At 36.2% G+C, this 20,479-nt stretch overlaps 1 protein-coding gene across 17 annotated transcripts in view; it reads right to left on the bottom strand.

The window, feature by feature from the left end:
• Window positions 1-20,479, bottom strand: part of KIDINS220 (kinase D interacting substrate 220) — a 102,944-nt gene that overhangs the window by 60,926 nt on the left and 21,539 nt on the right. For all 17 annotated transcript variants that reach the window (XM_033437485.2, XM_049695904.1, XM_049695905.1 and 14 more), the window contains exons 7-18: window positions 19,246-19,344; window positions 17,333-17,530; window positions 15,535-15,633; window positions 13,513-13,611; window positions 12,125-12,223; window positions 9,257-9,434; window positions 6,384-6,548; window positions 4,499-4,678; window positions 3,546-3,711; window positions 1,534-1,685; window positions 1,082-1,371; window positions 130-270 (exon numbers count right to left, since the gene is read on the bottom strand). In XM_033437485.2, the coding sequence (XP_033293376.1) occupies window positions 130-270; window positions 1,082-1,371; window positions 1,534-1,685; window positions 3,546-3,711; window positions 4,499-4,678; window positions 6,384-6,548; window positions 9,257-9,434; window positions 12,125-12,223; window positions 13,513-13,611; window positions 15,535-15,633; window positions 17,333-17,530; window positions 19,246-19,344 (1,866 nt within the window). The remainder of the gene's footprint in view (window positions 1-129; window positions 271-1,081; window positions 1,372-1,533; window positions 1,686-3,545; window positions 3,712-4,498; window positions 4,679-6,383; window positions 6,549-9,256; window positions 9,435-12,124; window positions 12,224-13,512; window positions 13,612-15,534; window positions 15,634-17,332; window positions 17,531-19,245; window positions 19,345-20,479) is intronic.

The raw sequence follows: 20,479 nt of genomic DNA, 5'->3' as shown, positions 1-20,479 counted from the left end.
TTTCTGCATAAAACATGGTTGTTTCTACAAAAGAAGTATTATTCAAACTCCACTTGAGATACTCATGAAGCGACTCCTCTCAGCTGCCACATATGTGACAATGACAAGTTTCAAGTGGTTCAGACATACGGTGTCCAGCATCTGGAGTACTCTGTCCTGCTCACAGGCATCCAGCCCGTCGATGATAACCACCAGCCTTGTCTGATTCTGAGTGAAGCTGTCAATGGTTTTTGCCATCCTGGCCATCAATTCCACTTCACACTTAAGAACCTGTGCAAAAGAAAGGATACAAAGCACTGAAATCTGAGAAGGTTAAGCACATTTCTTAAAAAGCCTGACAGAAAGTCAGCTAAAGGAAGAAAAGAAATCCAATGTCCTCACTGCCAGTTGTGGTTCCGCTTAAAACTGTAGCAAGTGCTTCACCTAAATTAGAGCATTTATTACAATAAGGTAGACACTGTCATATCCATTTTAAAAGGACAGACTTGGCTGAGTGACTTACTTGCTGAGATCACATGCTCTGAATGTCAGAAGACATATTTGAATGCAAATCCAAATAATCTAAATACCACACTACATTTGACCCCCAATGGCATGTGACCTTGATCAAAGTAAGGGGCTGCAGGTAACTGTATAAAGCCCTTTTCTGTTCTAAAAGTATGTTCCTATCTTATATGTTTTGGTGGTTCAATCTGCTTACTCTACCAGGCTCTAGGGCAACCTATATTATTAGGTAGTAATTACCAGCTGTGGAATAATCTGCAACCTTTTGAGTATCTTATAAAAGTCTGTTTTATAAAAATACGTTATTTTTGTAACTTTTCCCACTTCACATACGTATTTTCATAGGAAAAATCTAGAGTAAAACTAAAAACAAATGCAACGCTTTAACACTCCCTAAAGCCCCATGGTCATGGGGAGCATATTCACATTAGGATTATTTTCTGCACGGCTTGTGGGATCTTAGTTCCCCCCGAACAGGGATTGAACTCCGGCCCTCGGCAGTGACAGCATGGAGTCCTAACCACTGGACCACCAGGAACCTCCCAGGATTATTTTCTAAGAAGCAGTGAGTGCTTACTTTCATGAATCCTTCACTTTTCAATTTGTGCAGTTTGGAGGCAGCATTATGGAGGCGTTTCCTTTGAGAATTCAGGAGAGAGTCCAGCACCTGCCACCATGTACGACAATTCAGCACAAAGGCCAATCCCACTATCGACGCAACTGATATGAGGACAGCATTCACTGTCAGATGCTTTGGGTCAACTCTGAATATAGCCAGAAGAGTAATTCCAGCAATAATGCAGCCAAAGATAAAAAGGAAGATGACAAAAGATGGGAGACAACACGTTTTTTTCCATTTATTTTTACCTGTAATACAACAAATGGTTTTAACATGTCAAGCATCCAGAAAATCTCAATCATTACGGTGACAGCATATAACAAATCTGATGTTCAACTCATGTTTTCATGCACTGCATCCATCCCATCCTCAAGCCCTACATACACACAAAGAAGAGAAGGAGGTCCTACCCTGCGTATCTTCAGTCTTGAATACTCGGAAAAGCCTGGTTGCCAAAAAGCCAAACTCTCTTTCACAAGCATCCGAGAGGGTGGCAATCATTTCAGCCATTGATGTTTCTCCACCTACACTGGACAACCTATTGTAATCTGTAAACAAAAACCTTGGGGAAAGGGGAAAGAAAATGTTACTCAGCTATCTAAAGAAACGATTTCAACATATGTTATCTCTAATTTAGCCTGTATTTCTTCATGTCTCTTTCAAAAGGTTGCTTTTAAAATTCTAAGGAGGGAAAACAACTTGTAATTAGGTATCTTCCATTTCTAACATCTTATATACTTTTCTCAGGAAAAGGCAGTAACAAAAGTTAAATGTAGTAGACTTATATGAAGTAATTCTGACTAAAGGCAGAAAGGGAAAAAGATTATGACAGCTTAGCCAAGGAATCAGACATCTCAACAGATCTCATGATACAACGATTAAAATGATTAAAAGGTGACACCCCAGGGCTTCCCTGGTGGCGCAGTGGTTGAGAGTCCACCTGCCAATGCAGGGGACACGGGTTCATGCCGTGGTCTGGGAAGATCCCACATGCTGCGGAGCGGCTGGGCCTGTGAGCCATGGCCGCTGAGCCTGCGCGTCCAGAGCCTGTGCTCCGCAACGGGAGAGGCCACAACAGTGAGAGGCCCGCGTACCGCAAAAAAAAAAAAAGGTGACACCCCGTATCAGCCAAAAAAAGCTGCACAAAGAAAGTTTTCTAAGCATCAACTGAAGAGATTAAAACCTTGAGAAAATATTATAATAATTAAGAATTGAATGCCATTTAAAAACTCAAGCTTTAGAATGTTTTATTTATAGCTTAAACATCTACCAGGGATTTAGAAAGAAGCTATAAAATATTCATTTCACAGTTGTTCTGCAAAGTAACTGAATTATTCGTATTTTGAGTCTCTGAATGGATATTATTTCTGCATTAGTTCCTTTCTTCCCTTCTACCCCTAAACTAAACTCTCATCTCAATCCTGTAGATAGGCATTGCTTTCAAAATACAATCTAGGATCACACTGTAATATGTATCTGCATGCTATTTTAATTGTTCTAATTTTTAAAAAAAATACCATCTCATTAATTTAAAGTGCTTCTATTTTATATAAAAATATCTTCTCCAATTCTTTTATTACACTCCGCATATTTTCTTTTTACGCTTTTCATTTTAACTTCTCATTTTAAATCCTTTTCTTAATACTCCTATATGTCAATTATTTGTAAGCTTTCATCTTCCTCTCTTATAGTTTTGATGTCTTATCTGGTTTGGCCTATTTACTTTCAGCTTAACTTAAAAATTTTATCTTATAATAATTTTTAAATTCTTAATCTTTTAGTGCATATTTAATTATTTTACTAATTTCTATTGAATTCCTTTTGCTTTCAGTTCTCTAAACTTTTTTTTTTTTCATTTTACTTGCCTCTGGAGCCCTCTAGCCTTCCTTTACTCTTTGACTTACATGTTTCTCATCTTTTCTGAACTGTTTTCTCATACATTTCCTATTTGATATTAAAAATAATTTTAGAGGAGTGGGTAAATATATTTCCACAGGTGAGGAAAGAGCAGCTCAGAGCGCAAGCTGAATTGCCAAAGTTACACCCTGATGTAAACAGATGCCAAGACTCCTTTCACTCTTTTCAAATAGACCAGCACTCTTTTCAAATTTGTCCAAAGGATGACAACAGGTGTCATAAGGGGGGAACATGGGTTTATGCTCAAATAAAATTTGGTAAATCAAAGTTAACTTGATTTCTTTATGAAAAGGTGTCTCTGATCCTTTAATGTACAAGAGGGAGCTATAATATGAAGTGTTTCCCACACAGATTTGACCAGGGAGTATTTGTTTGCTTTACTTCTCACATTAAAAAGTTTAAGGGACCAATGTTTTTTTGGAATATACATTGAGAAATGATGCATTATAAACTTTTACTTGCTTCATCTTATTAAAAGTTACTTCTGTCAAAGGGACCGACTCACCTCACAGGTAAAGCTTTAGTGGTTTGCTCTGGCAATTCAGGCGGATTCACAAACATCAATTTGAGGAGGAGCTCCAAATACCCAATATGTCTTGCCAATCTAGTACTGAGGACCCAGGCCCAATTCCAATTCTCTCCTTCCCTTCGTCCACCAAAGTAAACGACAACTGAAATTCACGGTTTAAAACAAAATTATCCAGAACAATCATTAGTCAAGCAGCCTCTTTTCTCCAAACAGTCAAGTATCAAGTAGTAGCAGGCAGACTTACATAATTTTCATGGTCCCATTCCATTTCCTAACTACTCCTCAAAGAATTACTCAATTAATTAACCTCCCCCAACATACATCAGGTATGTGAAAAATGGAAAGTAAGCTGACTAAAATATGACATAAGAAACACAATCAGAAAGATAATGCCTTAAACAGAAACATAACCCTTAGTTCAGATTCAAACATAAAGACTGGTTTTATCACTACTTGCAAATGCTGAAGTTACCAGTAGTTCCTCCAAAGGTAAATCTATTTCCTTTCTTGCAACTGAAGACACTCACGAGAACAGGGATTATATATATTTATTACTTTGCTTTTAGATAAAATAAAAATTATAGGCATGGTCAAAATGATCAAGAGCACGTCATGACAGCTATAAAAACTTATTTTTAAAAAAGGACTTAAATATAAATCATTAATTAACATATAAAAGGGAAAGTATAATAAATAAAAGTTCTGCTTCAATATTAACAAGTAGTGCACTAGTTTTTAAAGCTGTACCAGCCAGGCTGGGAACAATGTTCCTCTAGGCCAACTTACAAAATAGCAAAAAATCAATTTTCTCACCTAATTATGAAAATCTCTTACAGACTTTAGGAGAAAGATATAGATACAATTTTAAGTAAAACAATGAGTTTTGACATTCTCTACATTTTTGAAAAAGACAAAAGGCAAAGACTTACTAAAAAATATATATAAGAGAGCCAAGAAGCTCAATGACACGGCTATTCCAAGATTTGGGTCAATCGTAAAAGCAAACAATAAACCAAGGCCTCCACAAAGGAGCAGGGTCAGAAATACTATAAGCCATGAAAACTGAAAAAGAGGTTCAATCTGTTGTCCTGCAAAGGTTTTCATTTCATCTGAAAGAGAATTTAATATGAAAACATTATTTGTTTTATTTAAGAAATACAACTTCAAACATTTTGAAAATTTCACATTTTCAATATAAACATTTACTGAGCACTTACCAAGTCCCTAGATAGAATGCTGGTACTTAACCATTTTAACCAACGTTCTCTTCTGATAAGAATCTCTTTCCCTAGGGGTACCTGTACCCTTGACCCTTGTCCTACCCACTCTCTTGCTTCCTACTGAAAATGCACAAAATCCTCTTTCATATATTCCCATCTGTTAAGATTTTGATATTTATTCTTGTGGTTTGTATCACACAATCAACAAGGTACTGTTTCCAGATATAAAACTAAAAACTATTTTTCTGTTATGTGTCTTCAAACTATTATACCTAGCTATAGCACCACCATTCCTCCCCGCTCCTCCTCACCCCTTCTCCCTCCAATTACATTTGAGGATCACTGCTCTTAAAGGTGTGTGCTCAGTCCAGATGAGCCCTGAACAAGGCATTCTTACTACTAAACTTAGCAAGAATTTTATAGGCAATACTGACACCTGTCCTTGAAGAACGAGTGAGATTTTGCCAAACTAAAGGAGTGGGGCTTAGCGGGGAGGTGGGGGACCTGTCCAGGAAGCTCCTAGTAGAGGAGGCCACTCAGGAAGGGTCTAGTGGGCTCGCGTGGGCGCAGAGAGCCCCTACGCCTACAGCCCTGAGCACACACTGGGGGGCAGTCCCGGCAGGGGTGCTCACGCAAACTGACAGTCTGTGAAGGACCTGGGTAGGACAGTTATAAACAGCACTCGCAGGGAATGTGCTACGAAGGGGTTTTAAGTATGCTATAACACAGCTGGATCTCTGTTTTAGAAAGAGAACTCAAATAACGGTGTAGGGATCAACCACATACCCATACATAAAACTCTATTCTACCATACGACCCAGCAATCCCACTACTGGGCATATACCCTGAGAAAACCATAATTCAAAAAGAGTCATGTACCAAAATGTTCATTGCAGCTCTATTTACAATAGCCAGGACATGGAAGCAACCTAAGTGTCCATCAACAGATGAATGGATAAAGAAGATGTAGCACATATATACAATGGAATATTACTCAGCCATAGAAATGAAATTGAGTTATTTTTAGTGAGGTGGATGGACCTAGACTCTGTCATACAGAGTGAAGTTAAGTCAGAAAGAGAAAAACAAATACCATATGCTAACACATATATATGGAATCTAAGAAAGAAAAAAAAAAAAAGGTCATGAAGAACCTAGGGGCAAGACACAGACCTACTAGAGAATGGACTTGAGGATATGGGGAGGGGTAAGGGTAAGCTGTGACAAAGTGAGAGAGTGGCATGGACGTATATACACTACCAAACGTAAAACAGATAGCTAGCAGGAAGCAGCCACATAGCACAGGGAGATCAGCTCGGTGCTTTGTGACCACCTAGACGGGTGGGATAGGGACGGTGGGAGGGAGGGAGACTCAAGAGGGAAGAGATATGTATATTTATAACTGATATGTATATGTATAACATATGTATAACTGATTCACTTTGTTATAAAGCAGAAACTAACACACCATTGTAAAGCAATTATACTCCAATAAAGATGTTTAAAAAAAAAAAACTCCATTCTTCTTTACTTAAAAAAACAAAAATACACAAGAGAAAACTTTGTTATATATGCAGACTTTTTACAAACATACCTTCTAGTTTCTTGAGCAAGAAGGATTTCCCACTTCCCCACTGTGCATACAGCCCCACACAAATGGGCGGCTGCATGGTAGGTTCACTGAGAATATCTGCCAGGGCACTGCTATACAAATCATAACCAAGCATGTCACCATCTGTTTCCGTAGGAGACAAGTGTCCTGTAATTATAAACACATCATATCCTTGCATTAAAGACATTACTATTAAAAAGTAGCATCAATTTTCATTTATTAATTGTTTACTTAATTGAGGAAAAACACTTATTTTAAACGGTTAGACCTGTGTAAAAATAGGTTCAGAGGTGCTTAAGTTAATACCATATTTCATAAAACTTAAGATACCTACTAATTATAAGATGCATCATTATTATGTACGACTAAGAAAGAAAAAGTGCTGCCAATTTATGACACGATGCTTTCTTACCCATCAATTATAAGACATATTCCAACTTCAGGGATGCTAAAATGTGGAGTAAAGTAGATTTTACAATCGATAAAATGATTAAAACAATAACTAGTCCTTCAGAATCATTTTAATATGTATAATACCTATATAAAGAATGCTATGTTAGTGAAAATCGTAATAGATAACCAGAGAAAACGAGACATTCTATGGTTCCAGACAGAAAGGTTCAATAACTTAAAAAGAGCAATTCTCCCCCACATTAATCTACCTCTTTAAGGCAATTCCAATAATAATATTCCATGAGGGTATTTTGAAAAGCTGAAAAGCAAGAAGAACATGTAAAAATAGCTATGAAAAATAAAGACTACCAAAAAGTAGCTGTCTTTGAAGAAGAATCAAAATACATTCTAAAGCTACAATAATTACAACATCACAGAACTCACACAGGATATTAACATGTGGCATTTCAAATCAGTGGGGAAAGGATGAATTAGTAAGTGGTATTGGGAGAAGTAAGCCATCCATTTTTTTAAATAAAATTAAAACTCTGCATCTCATACTTTAACAAAAATAAGTTTCTGAAACATTAAAAAATTAAATGTAAAGAGTAAAACTATAAAAGCACTAGAAGAAAATATAAGAGAAAAAACTATAAAAATCTTTGTGTGGAAAAGGCCTTTCTTTCTCAATATAATACTAAAGCCAGAACTGCAGGAAAAGACCAACAAGTAAACTACAAATTTATATAACTATTGGATGGGGAATTAAAAAACCCCAACACCATAAACAAAGAATAAGCACGGGAGAGAGATACAATATATAGGCTGGATCCAGGATCAATATCCTTAAAGACACAAAAATCAATTTTTAAATAATTTTAAAAACTCAAGAAAAAAGACAGCAAAGGATACAAAGAGGAAAATAGCAAAAATGCAAATAGCCTATGAACATATTAAAAGATCTCAATCTCACTAATAATTTTACAATGCCAATTACAATGAAATTTTTTCTTATTGATCTGATTAGAAAGCTTAAGGAAGCTGGAAATATCCAGTTTTAGCAAGGTTGCAGGAAACTGCACTATCATACATGGTCTAAGGAAGGAGAAATTGTTACAACCATTTTGGAAAGTCTATCAAAATTGAACATCCACTGACTTGCCAATTCTACTTCTGGGAGTTTATTCCAAGAAAATAATCCTAAAAATAAGAGTTAACAGATATACGTACAAAAAAGATGTTCACTTCAGCACTAGCTTTTAACAGCAAAACAAACCAAATATTCATCAATAAAGAACTGAATGTACTATTAGAACTTAGAATGAAAGATTGTGCAACAATTAAAATATGGTATAGTTCATTATTTAAAACTTTTATATTATGGTATCTCAAGTTTTTTAAGGCTATATACATAGTATAAAACATTTTTAGAAATGTAAAGAAAATCTTGGCAAGTCATTCAAACAATTACAAATTAGGAGATAAAGGACAATAGGAAATTTGAACTTTCTACTGTATTCGTGTTTTAATTCTTAAAATTTAATGTGTGCATTATTATCAACAGAAAAAAATATTTTAAAATATAACTCATAATGTTGAACAGAATCATACTTGCTTATGTAAGTAAACAGCTAAACTGGAAGGTGGCAGGATTCTACTATCTCCTGTTGGTTTCTGGGACTAACATGTCTGTTTTTTAACTCTAGTAGAAAACTGTTCCGTATTTCAAAAGACCACATGTGAATGATTACATTCTCATGTGCATCCTTTACAAGCAAAAACTATTTTAGTACAACATTCAAGGCATTATGTGCTAGATGTTATGGAGGATACAAGAAGAAAGAATCCCTGCCCTGAATAACTTGGAATCTGGAAGGGAGAAAATTCTAAAAGAAATAAGGGAGAAAATTTTAAAAGAAACAAAATAAAAGGCCATATGTAATAAGTATTGAAAAAGGAAATATAAACACAAATGCTTAAGTATTCAAATGAGGCAAAAATTGTATCTGGTTAGGCAGATCAGTTAAAACGTCACTGAGAACAAGACAACTGACTCCAGCCTTGGAGAGAGATGATTTTAACAAGAACGTTCACGGGGATGGAGAGGACACAGCACAAGCAAAGGTAGAGAGCCACACTCTGAAAACAGAGTGCATTTTGATAAAAGCACAAAGAATACCTGAGAGAATAACAGGGGGAAGAGAGTTTTAGAAAAGTAGGCTAGATTTCTAGAAGTCTTAAAAGCTGATTGTTGACTCTGAATGTACTTAATGTGAATGCTACAATATAATGCAAAACAGCTTTAGACAGGGAAAAGTTATTTTTCTACAGTAAAGTAATAACTTTCTTAACTTTTATAATCTTCAGTTAAGTGAGAAATGCAAAACTGCTGGAAGTCTCTTAATTTTTTCATAGACATTCATTTCTTAAAAGCCCAGTTAGGTACAAAACCCAATACTTACTGGCTCCAAATATTTGAGTTAAAATACTTTTCTGATGGCTACAGTCAATGTTGTAGGGAGTCTCGCCTGCTTTGTTGGGCCTATAAAGTAACCGTCCATCTTTGGGATTTCTTAAAAGAAGTTCTGCCAGTTTCCGACTCCTCCCACGAATAGCAATATGCAAAGGAGTGTCTCCTTTCTGTAAAATAGTGGCAGGAAACTTGAACTTTCACATTTCTTACATATAGTACATACAGAGTAACAATTTTCATGCTTCTATAAAATAACAGAAAATCCGAACTTTTCATATTTTTCATATAGAATGTATAAATAATATGAATTTTTATCTCTGTAACCTCCCCACAATTTCTTTCTCTAGTTCCTTCCCTAGCTTTTCTCAGGTATTATTTCTCCCACAGCCTTCTAGAACGAAAGAGGACAAGCAACAGGCTTTTTCCTTGCGGCTCCTCCCAGGCCCTGGATCCACCTCCATCACAGGTTAGTAACCATCTATCATCCAGATACTTACTGTCCACAGATGTCAACCACCTTCCTCAACTAATTTATATTCTATTTCACAACGTGGTCTCCATTTGTCTAGACAGCTTCCCAATCCATGCTGATATTCCACTAGCACAAGCGACCTCGTCCTTCCTCACGCCCTTTGTCACCATTATGTTAGTTCCCTACATTCTCTTCCTCAGAGTCCTCTATGTTGAATCCATCCTTCTCTGGCTACTACAACTTCTTCCGTTCTCCTCAGCTTTCACGGCTCCCTAACATCAACCTGCCTTCTTCCCTTATTAGAATCTCCATCATATTAGTATTCGCATCCACCACTAAGGAAAGAAAACTAATACGTAAAAAAAAAAACAAATTCAGTCCGCAAGGTGTTCTCCACTTTTTACTTCACAAACATCTCTCTTAAAGACAATGACCCACAAGTTAACAAATGAAATTCTCAGTTCTCACCCACTCACTTCCTGTGGCTTCTACGGCACAACCTTATCGTGATTTTGAATCTCCTCTTCTGCCTCAGGTCTACTTCTTCCTTTTCTAGATTCCCTTCCTACATCCTAAATATGGCAGAAAAGCTACGTATCGAGCTCACTATATAGTAAGGCACTGAGCTGGATAATTTGGGGGATATGGAGATGATAGACAAAACAGTCCATGGCCTTAACTAAGTTACAATGTAACAGGAGGAGACTGGATAAACATGCACATTCGTAAAACAAACTAGAATGTGACACACGCTGTAAGGAAAGTTTGACCTCAGCTTCCATCTTTCTTCCAAACTGATGATCTTAGTCACTTCCATGCAGCTCTCATCTCTTGGTAACTAACTGTGAAATTCCTATCACCAGCCTTGATTTCTGGCCCAAATTCAAGCCCTATCGGTCACGGCCTCCTGAACGTCTTAGCCTTCAAACTAACCACATCTAAACTGAATTTCACCATCTTATTTCTCCACCTGAACTCCATTTCTTATCCCCAAACATGTGAGAAGGAAGAATATCATCAGTGGCATTTCAGCCAGACATAAAATTTCTGAAAATGCAGAGAAAACATCAACACACCCTGCCTGTTTATGCTGAAGATAAACAGAGATTGGTGATGGGCCAGGTAAAAATAACATTAATCTTTATTCTTAAATTTTTTTTATGTAATCCTTTATGAAGAGCCAGGTTCAAGACTTTTACAAGTTTGTATTCCAAATTCGAGCAGGACAGCACCTTATTCATCCTTTGTAAGTATGTGTGAACGAATGCACATTCACTCCAAGAACATTCCAGATATCACGTGTGCTTCTCAGCAAGTATGTGCTGACTTAAGACAAAGCACACACAACAGGGTCCGAGACAGGGCACCTTAAAGGGCACGTAGTCCAGTGGGGTTCCCTTTTGCAAATTAGGGGACCAGTGCCAGAAAGTAGTCAACAGCAGAATGAGAAAAACAGGCAATACAGAAGTTTTCTAGAAAGTTAAGTATATTCAATTTCAACAACTTCTCTTTGACTTTATGCCCCCACTTTTAAGATTAAAATTTTTCTTTATATTTTCTTTCTTTTATATTAATATGATATTAATATACATTAATATATATACCATATATAAATACATTAATATGGTAATAATAGGTAGGAGGCTTTTCTGTGTTTTTTTAATAATGTTTCTTGATAAAATAAAAGGCAAATATATATAAATTCTGTGTTTTTTGTTTAATTGCCTCACGAATAATAAAAAGATAAGCTTCAATCTATTATGGATTAGGAGAGCCCAAATCATATTATATATTCAGAGGGAAAAATTTATATTTCTTAGTTCATACAGAAATAACTTCTTTTCTGTGAGGAAATCAATTTGAAGTAGAGAAAGAAACCTGCTTAAAATGTAGACCAACTAAAACCAGGAATCAATTCTATATGAAGTATTAAGCAATTGAGAGTTAAATTTATTATGGAAAATATGAACATTCCTCTAAAAGGATTAAGGCAAGGACACATGGCAGAACATCTCTCCTGCTGGTGAACGTGAATGCCAGTCTCCTTTGAGAGTCTATCTTCTCCAGCCCCTTTTGGATTCTTTCTTCCTGTTTCTCTGAACAAGCTCCACACCTGATGACATCCTCCTTGCATGGTGGTCAATGCGCCTTGCCATAACTGATCTGAGCCATAGAGGGAACCTCTGAAGCAGCTGCTTTGCTGCATACAGAGCCCGCCCACTCCTCAGCATGCTCTCAGAACAGCCAAGAAGATCTCACAGCATCCAAATCCCACACAAATAGCCCCAGCAAGTAATCTCTCAGACCCCCATTAAACCCACCGGATATACAGTCAGTCTACCTATAGCCCTCAAAAAAAACTGCTCTCTACACAGATGTTTTTACCTTATCTACGGCAGATACTTTAGCTCCTTTATCCAGCAGCAGCTCTACTACTTCTATATTTCTCATCTTGGTAGCCTTTATAAGAGGTGTTTCACCATCCTGTGGGCACAGATAAGAAAGTTTGCCAGATTAATACCTTTACTCCTAAATCTTTAAAGTCACATAAACACACGTGTCAAGAATTCAAATATCTGACCAGTCTATATTGAAAATGTTCTCAAGGAAACATAGTTGGAAAAACTAACAAGTGCTTTTCCTTTCATAACCAATCACTTGTATCAAAATACTTTTATATCACTCAACAGAGCAAGAGATGTGCCCCACTACTTATCAGCCGCTTCTGCCCCTCGCCACTGTCTTTCCCCAGGCCCACCGCTGACACCTGCGCCACCTCCTCCAGAGGCTGCTTCCCGTTCTGGCCACCTCACCCAAGTAGCCCACTACCTAGCCTGTCAATGTCCAGACAAGCCAGCATCTAGATCTGTCAGATGTTGTCACCAGCGCCTCTGTGCTTCTAAGGAAGGACCTGTGTACAACAGGGAAACAACCTGATACGAGCAGTATGCCTTTGGGAAACCTTAAAAGAGTTTACAATTGCTTTCAAAATCAAATTAATAGAAATAAGAAGAGACCACAGTTCAGCACTGAATTAGGAAAAAGCAAAATCTGGTCAGAAGCCACGTGTGGTCACAGTAGCTGACACAAAGGTCTAAAAGAAAAAGAAACAAGATTCCAAGGAGCCACCACCTGCAAAGCAGAAGGTATCCCAGGAGAAGCTCTGCCCCAGGGCACTGAGGTTACCATCACTGGTTCAGAAGATGCTGCTCCAAATCTCTAACGGATGAAATAGGATTGTCTTACGGGTGATTCCGTAAGTTTGCTTTATTCATTCCTGCCATTTCAATCCAGAACTCCAAATATATTTTCCTCATGGACAACTATCACATGTAAAGCCAAATATAATCACTAAAGTCTTATACAGTTTTATACTTTCCACATGATTTGAGTAAAATAGACTAAAAGTGGTTGGTTTGGGGAACCAATAACCACACACAATGATATTTTAAAAGGAAATGTGTTCTGCATTCCAAACAACAGGAGCATAAAATAATTCTGGGGAAATGATCTGTCCACAATTTATGAAGAGCTGATACTGTACTTTCTGATTAAAATAAATTAAATAACAATTAAAATAAATTACACATTGCATTTTGCTGTGAATACACAACTCCTGAAAGGATATAAACTTACTCCTCAATTTAATACAGAACATTTCCAGTTAAATCAGTATAATTCTAATATCAAACAACTGTAAAAAATTGAAAAAAATAAGCAGTACTAACATTCAGCACTAGGTATTGCTAAGAGAACAGAAATGTCGTTTATACCTTTGTGCATATTTCAGTGTCAGGATTGCACTGTAAGATATCTCTCACCATCGTTGCATTTCCTTTCTCAACAGCCCAATACAAAGCAGTTTTATTGTCCTGCATAATAAAAAAATCAACAACCACTTCATATAAGATATAATATTAAAAACTTCTATTTGTAAATATAAAACATTATTAACATTCCTATTAAAGCATTAATATATCTTACCAAGAAGCAGCATGGTAGAAAATAACATTAATCCTTATTCTATCTTGCATTTACTTGTGAGAAATTCTTTATGAAAGAAGCCTAAGAAAACTTAATACTTCTTGACTGAGAAAGCAGTAACCCCACATAGTTGATAAGGGAAACTATGCTTTTGGAAAGCAAACAGGTTTCAGGACCCTGCACTATGTTGGAAGTCATCAGTACCTGAGCTCTGTATCCTGTGATAAGTCACATAAATATTCTGACTTTCGGCTTTTGGCTTTTCATCTGCCCAATCTTTTCAAAAGATAATGCATAAGAGTGTACTACACAAACATATGGTGAATTGTTTTTTTACCATGTTTAGCTTTCTTAATCTCTATACTGCACCTATACACTGATCTTCATCAGGTCCTTTAAAATCCTATCTAGTTCAAAAACCAAAAACAGATCCATGTAGACTTTGAATGCAGAGGTAGAGAACAAAAACACTGACTAAAACATAGGAAAACAAAATTGACAGACACAAAGGAGATCGGTAAAAGTCTAAATAGATGATCCAGTCACCAACTTTTAGTGAAAATATGATTTTATCCCGAAAGACAGTGAATGACTCTCTGCCGCTGCCACATTAATTTTCCGACACCAAGATTTCCCCAATGCAGTTCCCTTCTCAACACTGTACACTAGTTTCCAGCCTCTCTGGCACTACGTCCCTTTCTTTTCTCTATCTCCCATCCCACCCTCCCCGCCATCCTGCTGACAAGCTGATTTATTCACCAACTAAGGAATACAGTCTTTCACTTTCCCTTCTTACTAAACTTTCTCATCCCATTATTCCACTATCCTTGCCTGAACTACCGAGCCTTCCTTCTCTCTCCCTATCTAACCCACCTTTTAAACTTAGCTCAAATTCTACCTTCCCTTAAAAGCTCTCCTTAATGCCCACTTTCCCCACCTCAAGACTCTTACATTTGAACCTTTCACTAGGCAATCATATACTATCTTATACCAAAAGTGGCAACACTTTTTATGTTTACATAAAAACATAAGAATAAATATAAACAAAACAAACTAAAACCTTCCTAACTAAAACACATGTTTCTTCAGGCAAGGGACCCATGTTAAGACCCTCATGGCATTTGGCATAATATTTATCAGTTTGATTCAAAAGTGGATTTGGATACAAGCTAAATACAAGGAAAAAAACTGAGCAGAAATGTAGACTCTCCAACCACAAAACAGGCTGTTCAGTACAGTTTTTTTTAATCTAAAGCTCTTGACATATTGGATATATTCTCAACTTTAGGGAAGCTTTTCCCTAAAATAAATAACCTTTACAGCTCTGTGAGCTATGACTGCCTTAAGCAAAATCCATAGGCACTACCAAGTGGTCCTGGGAAAGGCTAGCAAATGGGGGAAAAGGAGAAGAAAGATGAAACAACAGGAACAGAAGAACAATACATGGATGAAGAAGACAAAACAGAGGAAACACATACTAAAGAAAATAAGTCCCATACACTCAAAGTGCCACCAACTGCCTCGGTATCATAAACTACTCATGTCAGAACTGAATATATTTAGACATTAGTAAGGGAGGTGTATTTGAAAAACATGAACTTCTTTATGCTTTACTTCTATCTAAATCTAACTTGACATCAATACAGAAATTTCATAATAATGGCAGTGAAACTTAATAATACAGGCATCCATTAAACGTACTAGGATTTATATGTTTGTCTCCATAGGAAAACTGGAAGAATGACATTATGATCAGCCAACATATACAAACAATTATACTAAGATAACAACAGCCCTGTAATCACACACACCTGTCCTCTAATGTCTATATCAGCATATTTTTGAAGAAGTGCTCGAACAATTTCCACATGACCACCTCTGACAGCACCAATTAAAACAGTATCTCCACTCTAAAAAGACAAAAAAAAAAAACCAAGGTGAATTGATGATGGAACAAAAAACACTGTTTTCAAGTTAAAATTAGTCATGTATTAATTTAACAGATTTTTTCTGAAAATTTCTTGGAAAAAATTATCTCTAAATAACAGAAAGTTAACTAATATTAATACCTGATATTAATAACCTTCAGAATAAGGGACAGAAGACTTTATACCTCAAAATGAGAACATTTATACCTGAAATTCCACAACAAAAGTTTAGAAAGATAAGTCACCCAGAACAATAAGCCATTCTATTTGAAGGTAACCAACCTCCCATTACAGATGTAAATTAAATAAAATGACACAGTGGCTGTCAATAAACCAGATGAACATTTGGAAATTACATAATACAAATCCCTTGGAATAATACTATATGACAAAAGCCATGGATTCTAAAAAGAAGGGAGTTATAAAGCTAGAGCCATCTGTGGGTTTATAACCACATTTAATTAAGGGAGAAGGTTGGTTCCCAGAACAGCACCTATATTCTATCAATTTGGCATTACAGGCCAACAGTGCACAAGACTCACTCCCCAGTACAAGGCTTAGATGAAGTTCACTACCTCATAAGGACATCTCTGCCCTGAAATTATATCCACCAAGCAATAATCATTATTAATTATATCTTCCCCTAGTTCAAATACTGTAAATGGCCTTTTTTTTTAACTGCTAAATTACAAATCAGTTGTATGAGTTTGGGTTGGGTGATTCCATAAGCTACAGCTCATCTCAATCCTAAGTGGGCCCCAGTGGGCTCTATAGCAAGATGCAGGTCCTCGAGGATTATTAAGTCTAGCACCATGATGTAGTACCTTAACTACTACATTAAAAGTGTAAATAAACGCATGGCAGACACATTTTAGTTGAGAATATTAGCATTAATGTGGGTTCAGACTAGTAAATTAATAAAAGGTTATAAATATTTCATTGCTTACGATGTGTCATGCACTGTTCTAGGCACTAGGAAATAAGATAGACAAGGTCCCAGCTCTGAGAGAATTTATAGCCTAGAGGAGACTAACAGACAACATACAATAAACACAAATAAGAAATCAGATAAATGTAATGCAAATAAAATATAGTGATTTGATAGAAAGTGACTGGGTAGCTACTTTGGCTTGGGTAGTCTTGAGAAATCAGGACTAATGTGTAGGACTTGGTGCTTTAACAACAGGATATATAGATGCTGGTACCACTTACTGAGAGGGAGAAGACTGAGGGAAAAGCAGGTGTGGGATGAAACAAACAAGACACCTGTTTTGCTGTAAGTTAAGAAGCCCATTAGACATTCAAGTGGACAGTTCAAGTTGAGCTGGACAGACAAGTGTAGACTTCCGAGAAGAGGTGAGAACAAGAGATACCAATTTGAAAATTCTAGGTGTAAGGGTGGGAGACTTGAAGCCTTGGAACAATGAATAACAACAGCCATGAACAACACCTATAGTTAGGATGGTTTCAAGATCACATTTTCAATAACAGCATTATTTCTGAAAAATTTAGAAGAACACCTCCACAAAGATTGGAAAGTTTTAACTTATTAGTTCTAAAGGCAGAAATAAAACATCTTAAATGTATGTCATGCAGGAAGAATCTTGAAAGGTGGTGAGAAATTAAGGTAACCTTCCATCAATGTCACCACTGAAAGACAAATTCTAAATAGATAACCTACCCTATCAGGTATGTTCACATATGTTCCAGCATCAAGTAGATCCTGTACAATTTCTGTATGTCCCTCCTTTGATGCAATCATCAAAGCTGTATTTCCATCCTTATCGGTTAAATTTACATTTGGATTCCTCTTCAAAATTTCTTTTACTGACTGTGTGTAGCCTCCTTTTACTGCCACAATAAGTGCAGTCATTGAATTCTACAAATCAAACAACACCCAAGAAATTAGTACTTTCAGAAAACATGTAATTTATTCTATAGTCAAAAAACTGATGTTTTCAAATAGGTGGCCTATTATTAACAGTTATCTCTGATAATAAAATGCCAATATAAATAACCAGAAACAGACCAAAAGTGGCCAGAAGCATATTTTCCATTTTTGAAGATACATTAATTCTCTTCGGTCAATAGGACTGTTACGACATTCAATTCTTTAAATGATAATCCAAAATTGGAGTCATTTACAATGAACAAACCCTCTCACTAAAGTATTGACATATAAAATAGCTGACAGGATGATTCAAAATTAAACACATTCTAAGTTAAATAATCCAAAGTAAGAATCAATCAGACTTCAAAGAATTGTCTATAATAAAATCTGTATGAAAAACTGAAGTAAAACAATGAATTAATAAGCTATAGAATATTTCAATAAAAGTATAACATATTTCCCTGTTTTCCACAGTGATCTACAAACCACATTTTCAAAAGTGTCTTATTTTTAGTGGTTCTTTTAAAAACTGCACATTTAATTTATAACAAAATCACATAATAGAAGAATCTGACTCATTATAAAAGAAATATTAGAACTTATTGTTGAGATTTTGATCTAGTTTGAGATACCATGCAATTTCCTTATAGAAATATTTCAGTTATTATATCAGCCCCCAGAACTAAGCCATAATTCTCTCAATATTAAAATAACACCGCCTTTTCAGATTCCTCAGCAGTCAATAACCATAGAGACAAGCCACTCATCCACTTGATAAACTGTCCAGAAAGGAGGCAAGTGAAAGGTATGACTTCCATGCCTGGGTAAGAATCATGCTCTATCTCCGCACACCACTAAAATACTATGTACCCCTCGAAGGTCATCAATTAGTAGCTTCTGTCAACATGGACAATAGGAGGAGCTGGTTGGTATTATGCCAGGAAGTCACTTTTAATGATTTAGAATTCACTTTTGTTACATTGCAGCCAGAGATTTGGTAGCAACTCTTCTCCGAATCCTTTATGATCCATCTCACATAATAACAATAATTATGTTAACAGAAGTCTGTATTGTTTCTTGTGCATAAATGTCGTCTCCTTTACCTATATTCTTACAAGCTCAAGAGAAGAGCAATATGATAGGCTTCTCCAGTATCCCCAGCACATCTGGCACAGGGCTGGGTGGACAGCGGGTACTCAATAAGGAATTTATAACTGCTAGACTGTAAGATATACTGAACCAATTTTTAAGCTATATAGGTTTTGACCACAGATTTTTGATATTTTTAAATCTATTAGAGAAAACAAGTCACAGATTAAAATATCAAAAAATTATATTATTTTAGAATTTTAAAGAAAAGGTATTTTAACAAAATAGAAACTCTTTCCACAAAAGTAATTCAAACAATTTGATTTGGGGAGTATTTTAATTTATACTAAGATTACTAAAAGATATTCCATATAGTTTTAGCCTCCCAAAATTTATGTGCATTAGCAATAAATCCTTAAAAGCACATATCTGTAATACATAATATCTATAATATAATATATTTACCAGGATAACAGAAGATGTTTGTTTTTCTAAGTATCGTTTAGAAACTATAGGGAAATTTTTCTAGGTATATACTAAGGAAAAAGTATTCTCTCTCTTAAAACTAAAAACATCTCTCTACTACCAGCAGTTAAAATAGAAAAGATACTTACAGCTCCTTCTTGATCAACATCAGCTCCCATAGCCAATAAATGTTTTACACATTCCAAATGACCCTTTCGTGCAGCCCAAACCAACGGGGTGGTTCCATACTATTAAAGAAATAATAAATTTAAAATTATTACCTAAGGTGTATTAAAAGAAACTAGCTCTCACCATGAATTTTGATAAAAATCATACTTTGAGCATTTTTAGATTATGGTTTATACCAATCATAATTTTAATCCTAGATAAATCATATTTTCCCCATACTATTTCTCCTTAATAGATGATTAACCACTGCATGAAATGTATTTTAATTAAATTTAACTTTTACAATCAGTGACAATTTTTCCATCATAATGTCATATAGCCTCTAATTTCCAACAAGCTTTCTTTGCTTCCCATATCTTGTGAAATATAAAGTCCAACAGTCTGAAATAGTAACAACCAAGTGCCAAACACAGTTCTAAATAGTTTACACGAGATAACGTGTGTAATCCTTATCAGAAGAATAAGTACAAACCACAATATCACATTTTAACAGATGAGCAAACAAGGCCCTGAGAAGTTAATTACAGGCTCGAAGTCACAAAGCTACTAAGAGGTGGAGCAAGACCCATGAACCCAACAAGCCTGGCTTCAGTCTGTGCTCTTAACCACCACCCCAGATCGGCCTCTGTACCTGACAAAATAAACGTCCGCCTAGAAACTGCACTCAAAAGCGCCTTCTGCTGGAACGTGATTCAAAAGACATCAGAGAATGTAAATCATGCATAAAAGCAATGCTTTATCTTTGGGGAGATTCATAAGACAATGAAGAGACACAAGAATACTCACAGTGACATTTAACTACATGGGAGACTGCAGGTTGAAATGAACATTTAATGAATACCTACTTTTTATAACAGCCTTGACCAATAGAACTTTTGTGCACTGATGGAGGTATGGACAGTGAATACTGACTACAGAAGAAGGGGCATCTAAGTTGACTGGGTAAGTTAAGGAGACTTAACAGAGAAGCTAACACCTCAACTGAGACTTGAGAAAATAAATAGGAGTTCATCAGGCAGAGGAGGTCATAACATTCCTAGCAGAGGGAATAGGATAAACCATGACACGCACTTCATAGAAATTCATAAAAGTTCACAGAATGGGGCTTCTGTGAACCCGCCTGCCAATGCAGGGGACACGGGTTCGAGCCCTGGTCCAGGAAGATCCCACATGCCGCGGAGTAACTAAGCCCGT

Source organism: Orcinus orca, chromosome 13 (genome assembly GCF_937001465.1).
Source record: "Orcinus orca chromosome 13, mOrcOrc1.1, whole genome shotgun sequence".
Taxonomy (NCBI): Eukaryota; Metazoa; Chordata; class Mammalia; order Artiodactyla; family Delphinidae; genus Orcinus; species Orcinus orca.
Note: the sequence above shows the minus strand (reverse complement) of the source record. Positions and strands in the feature narration are given on the sequence as shown.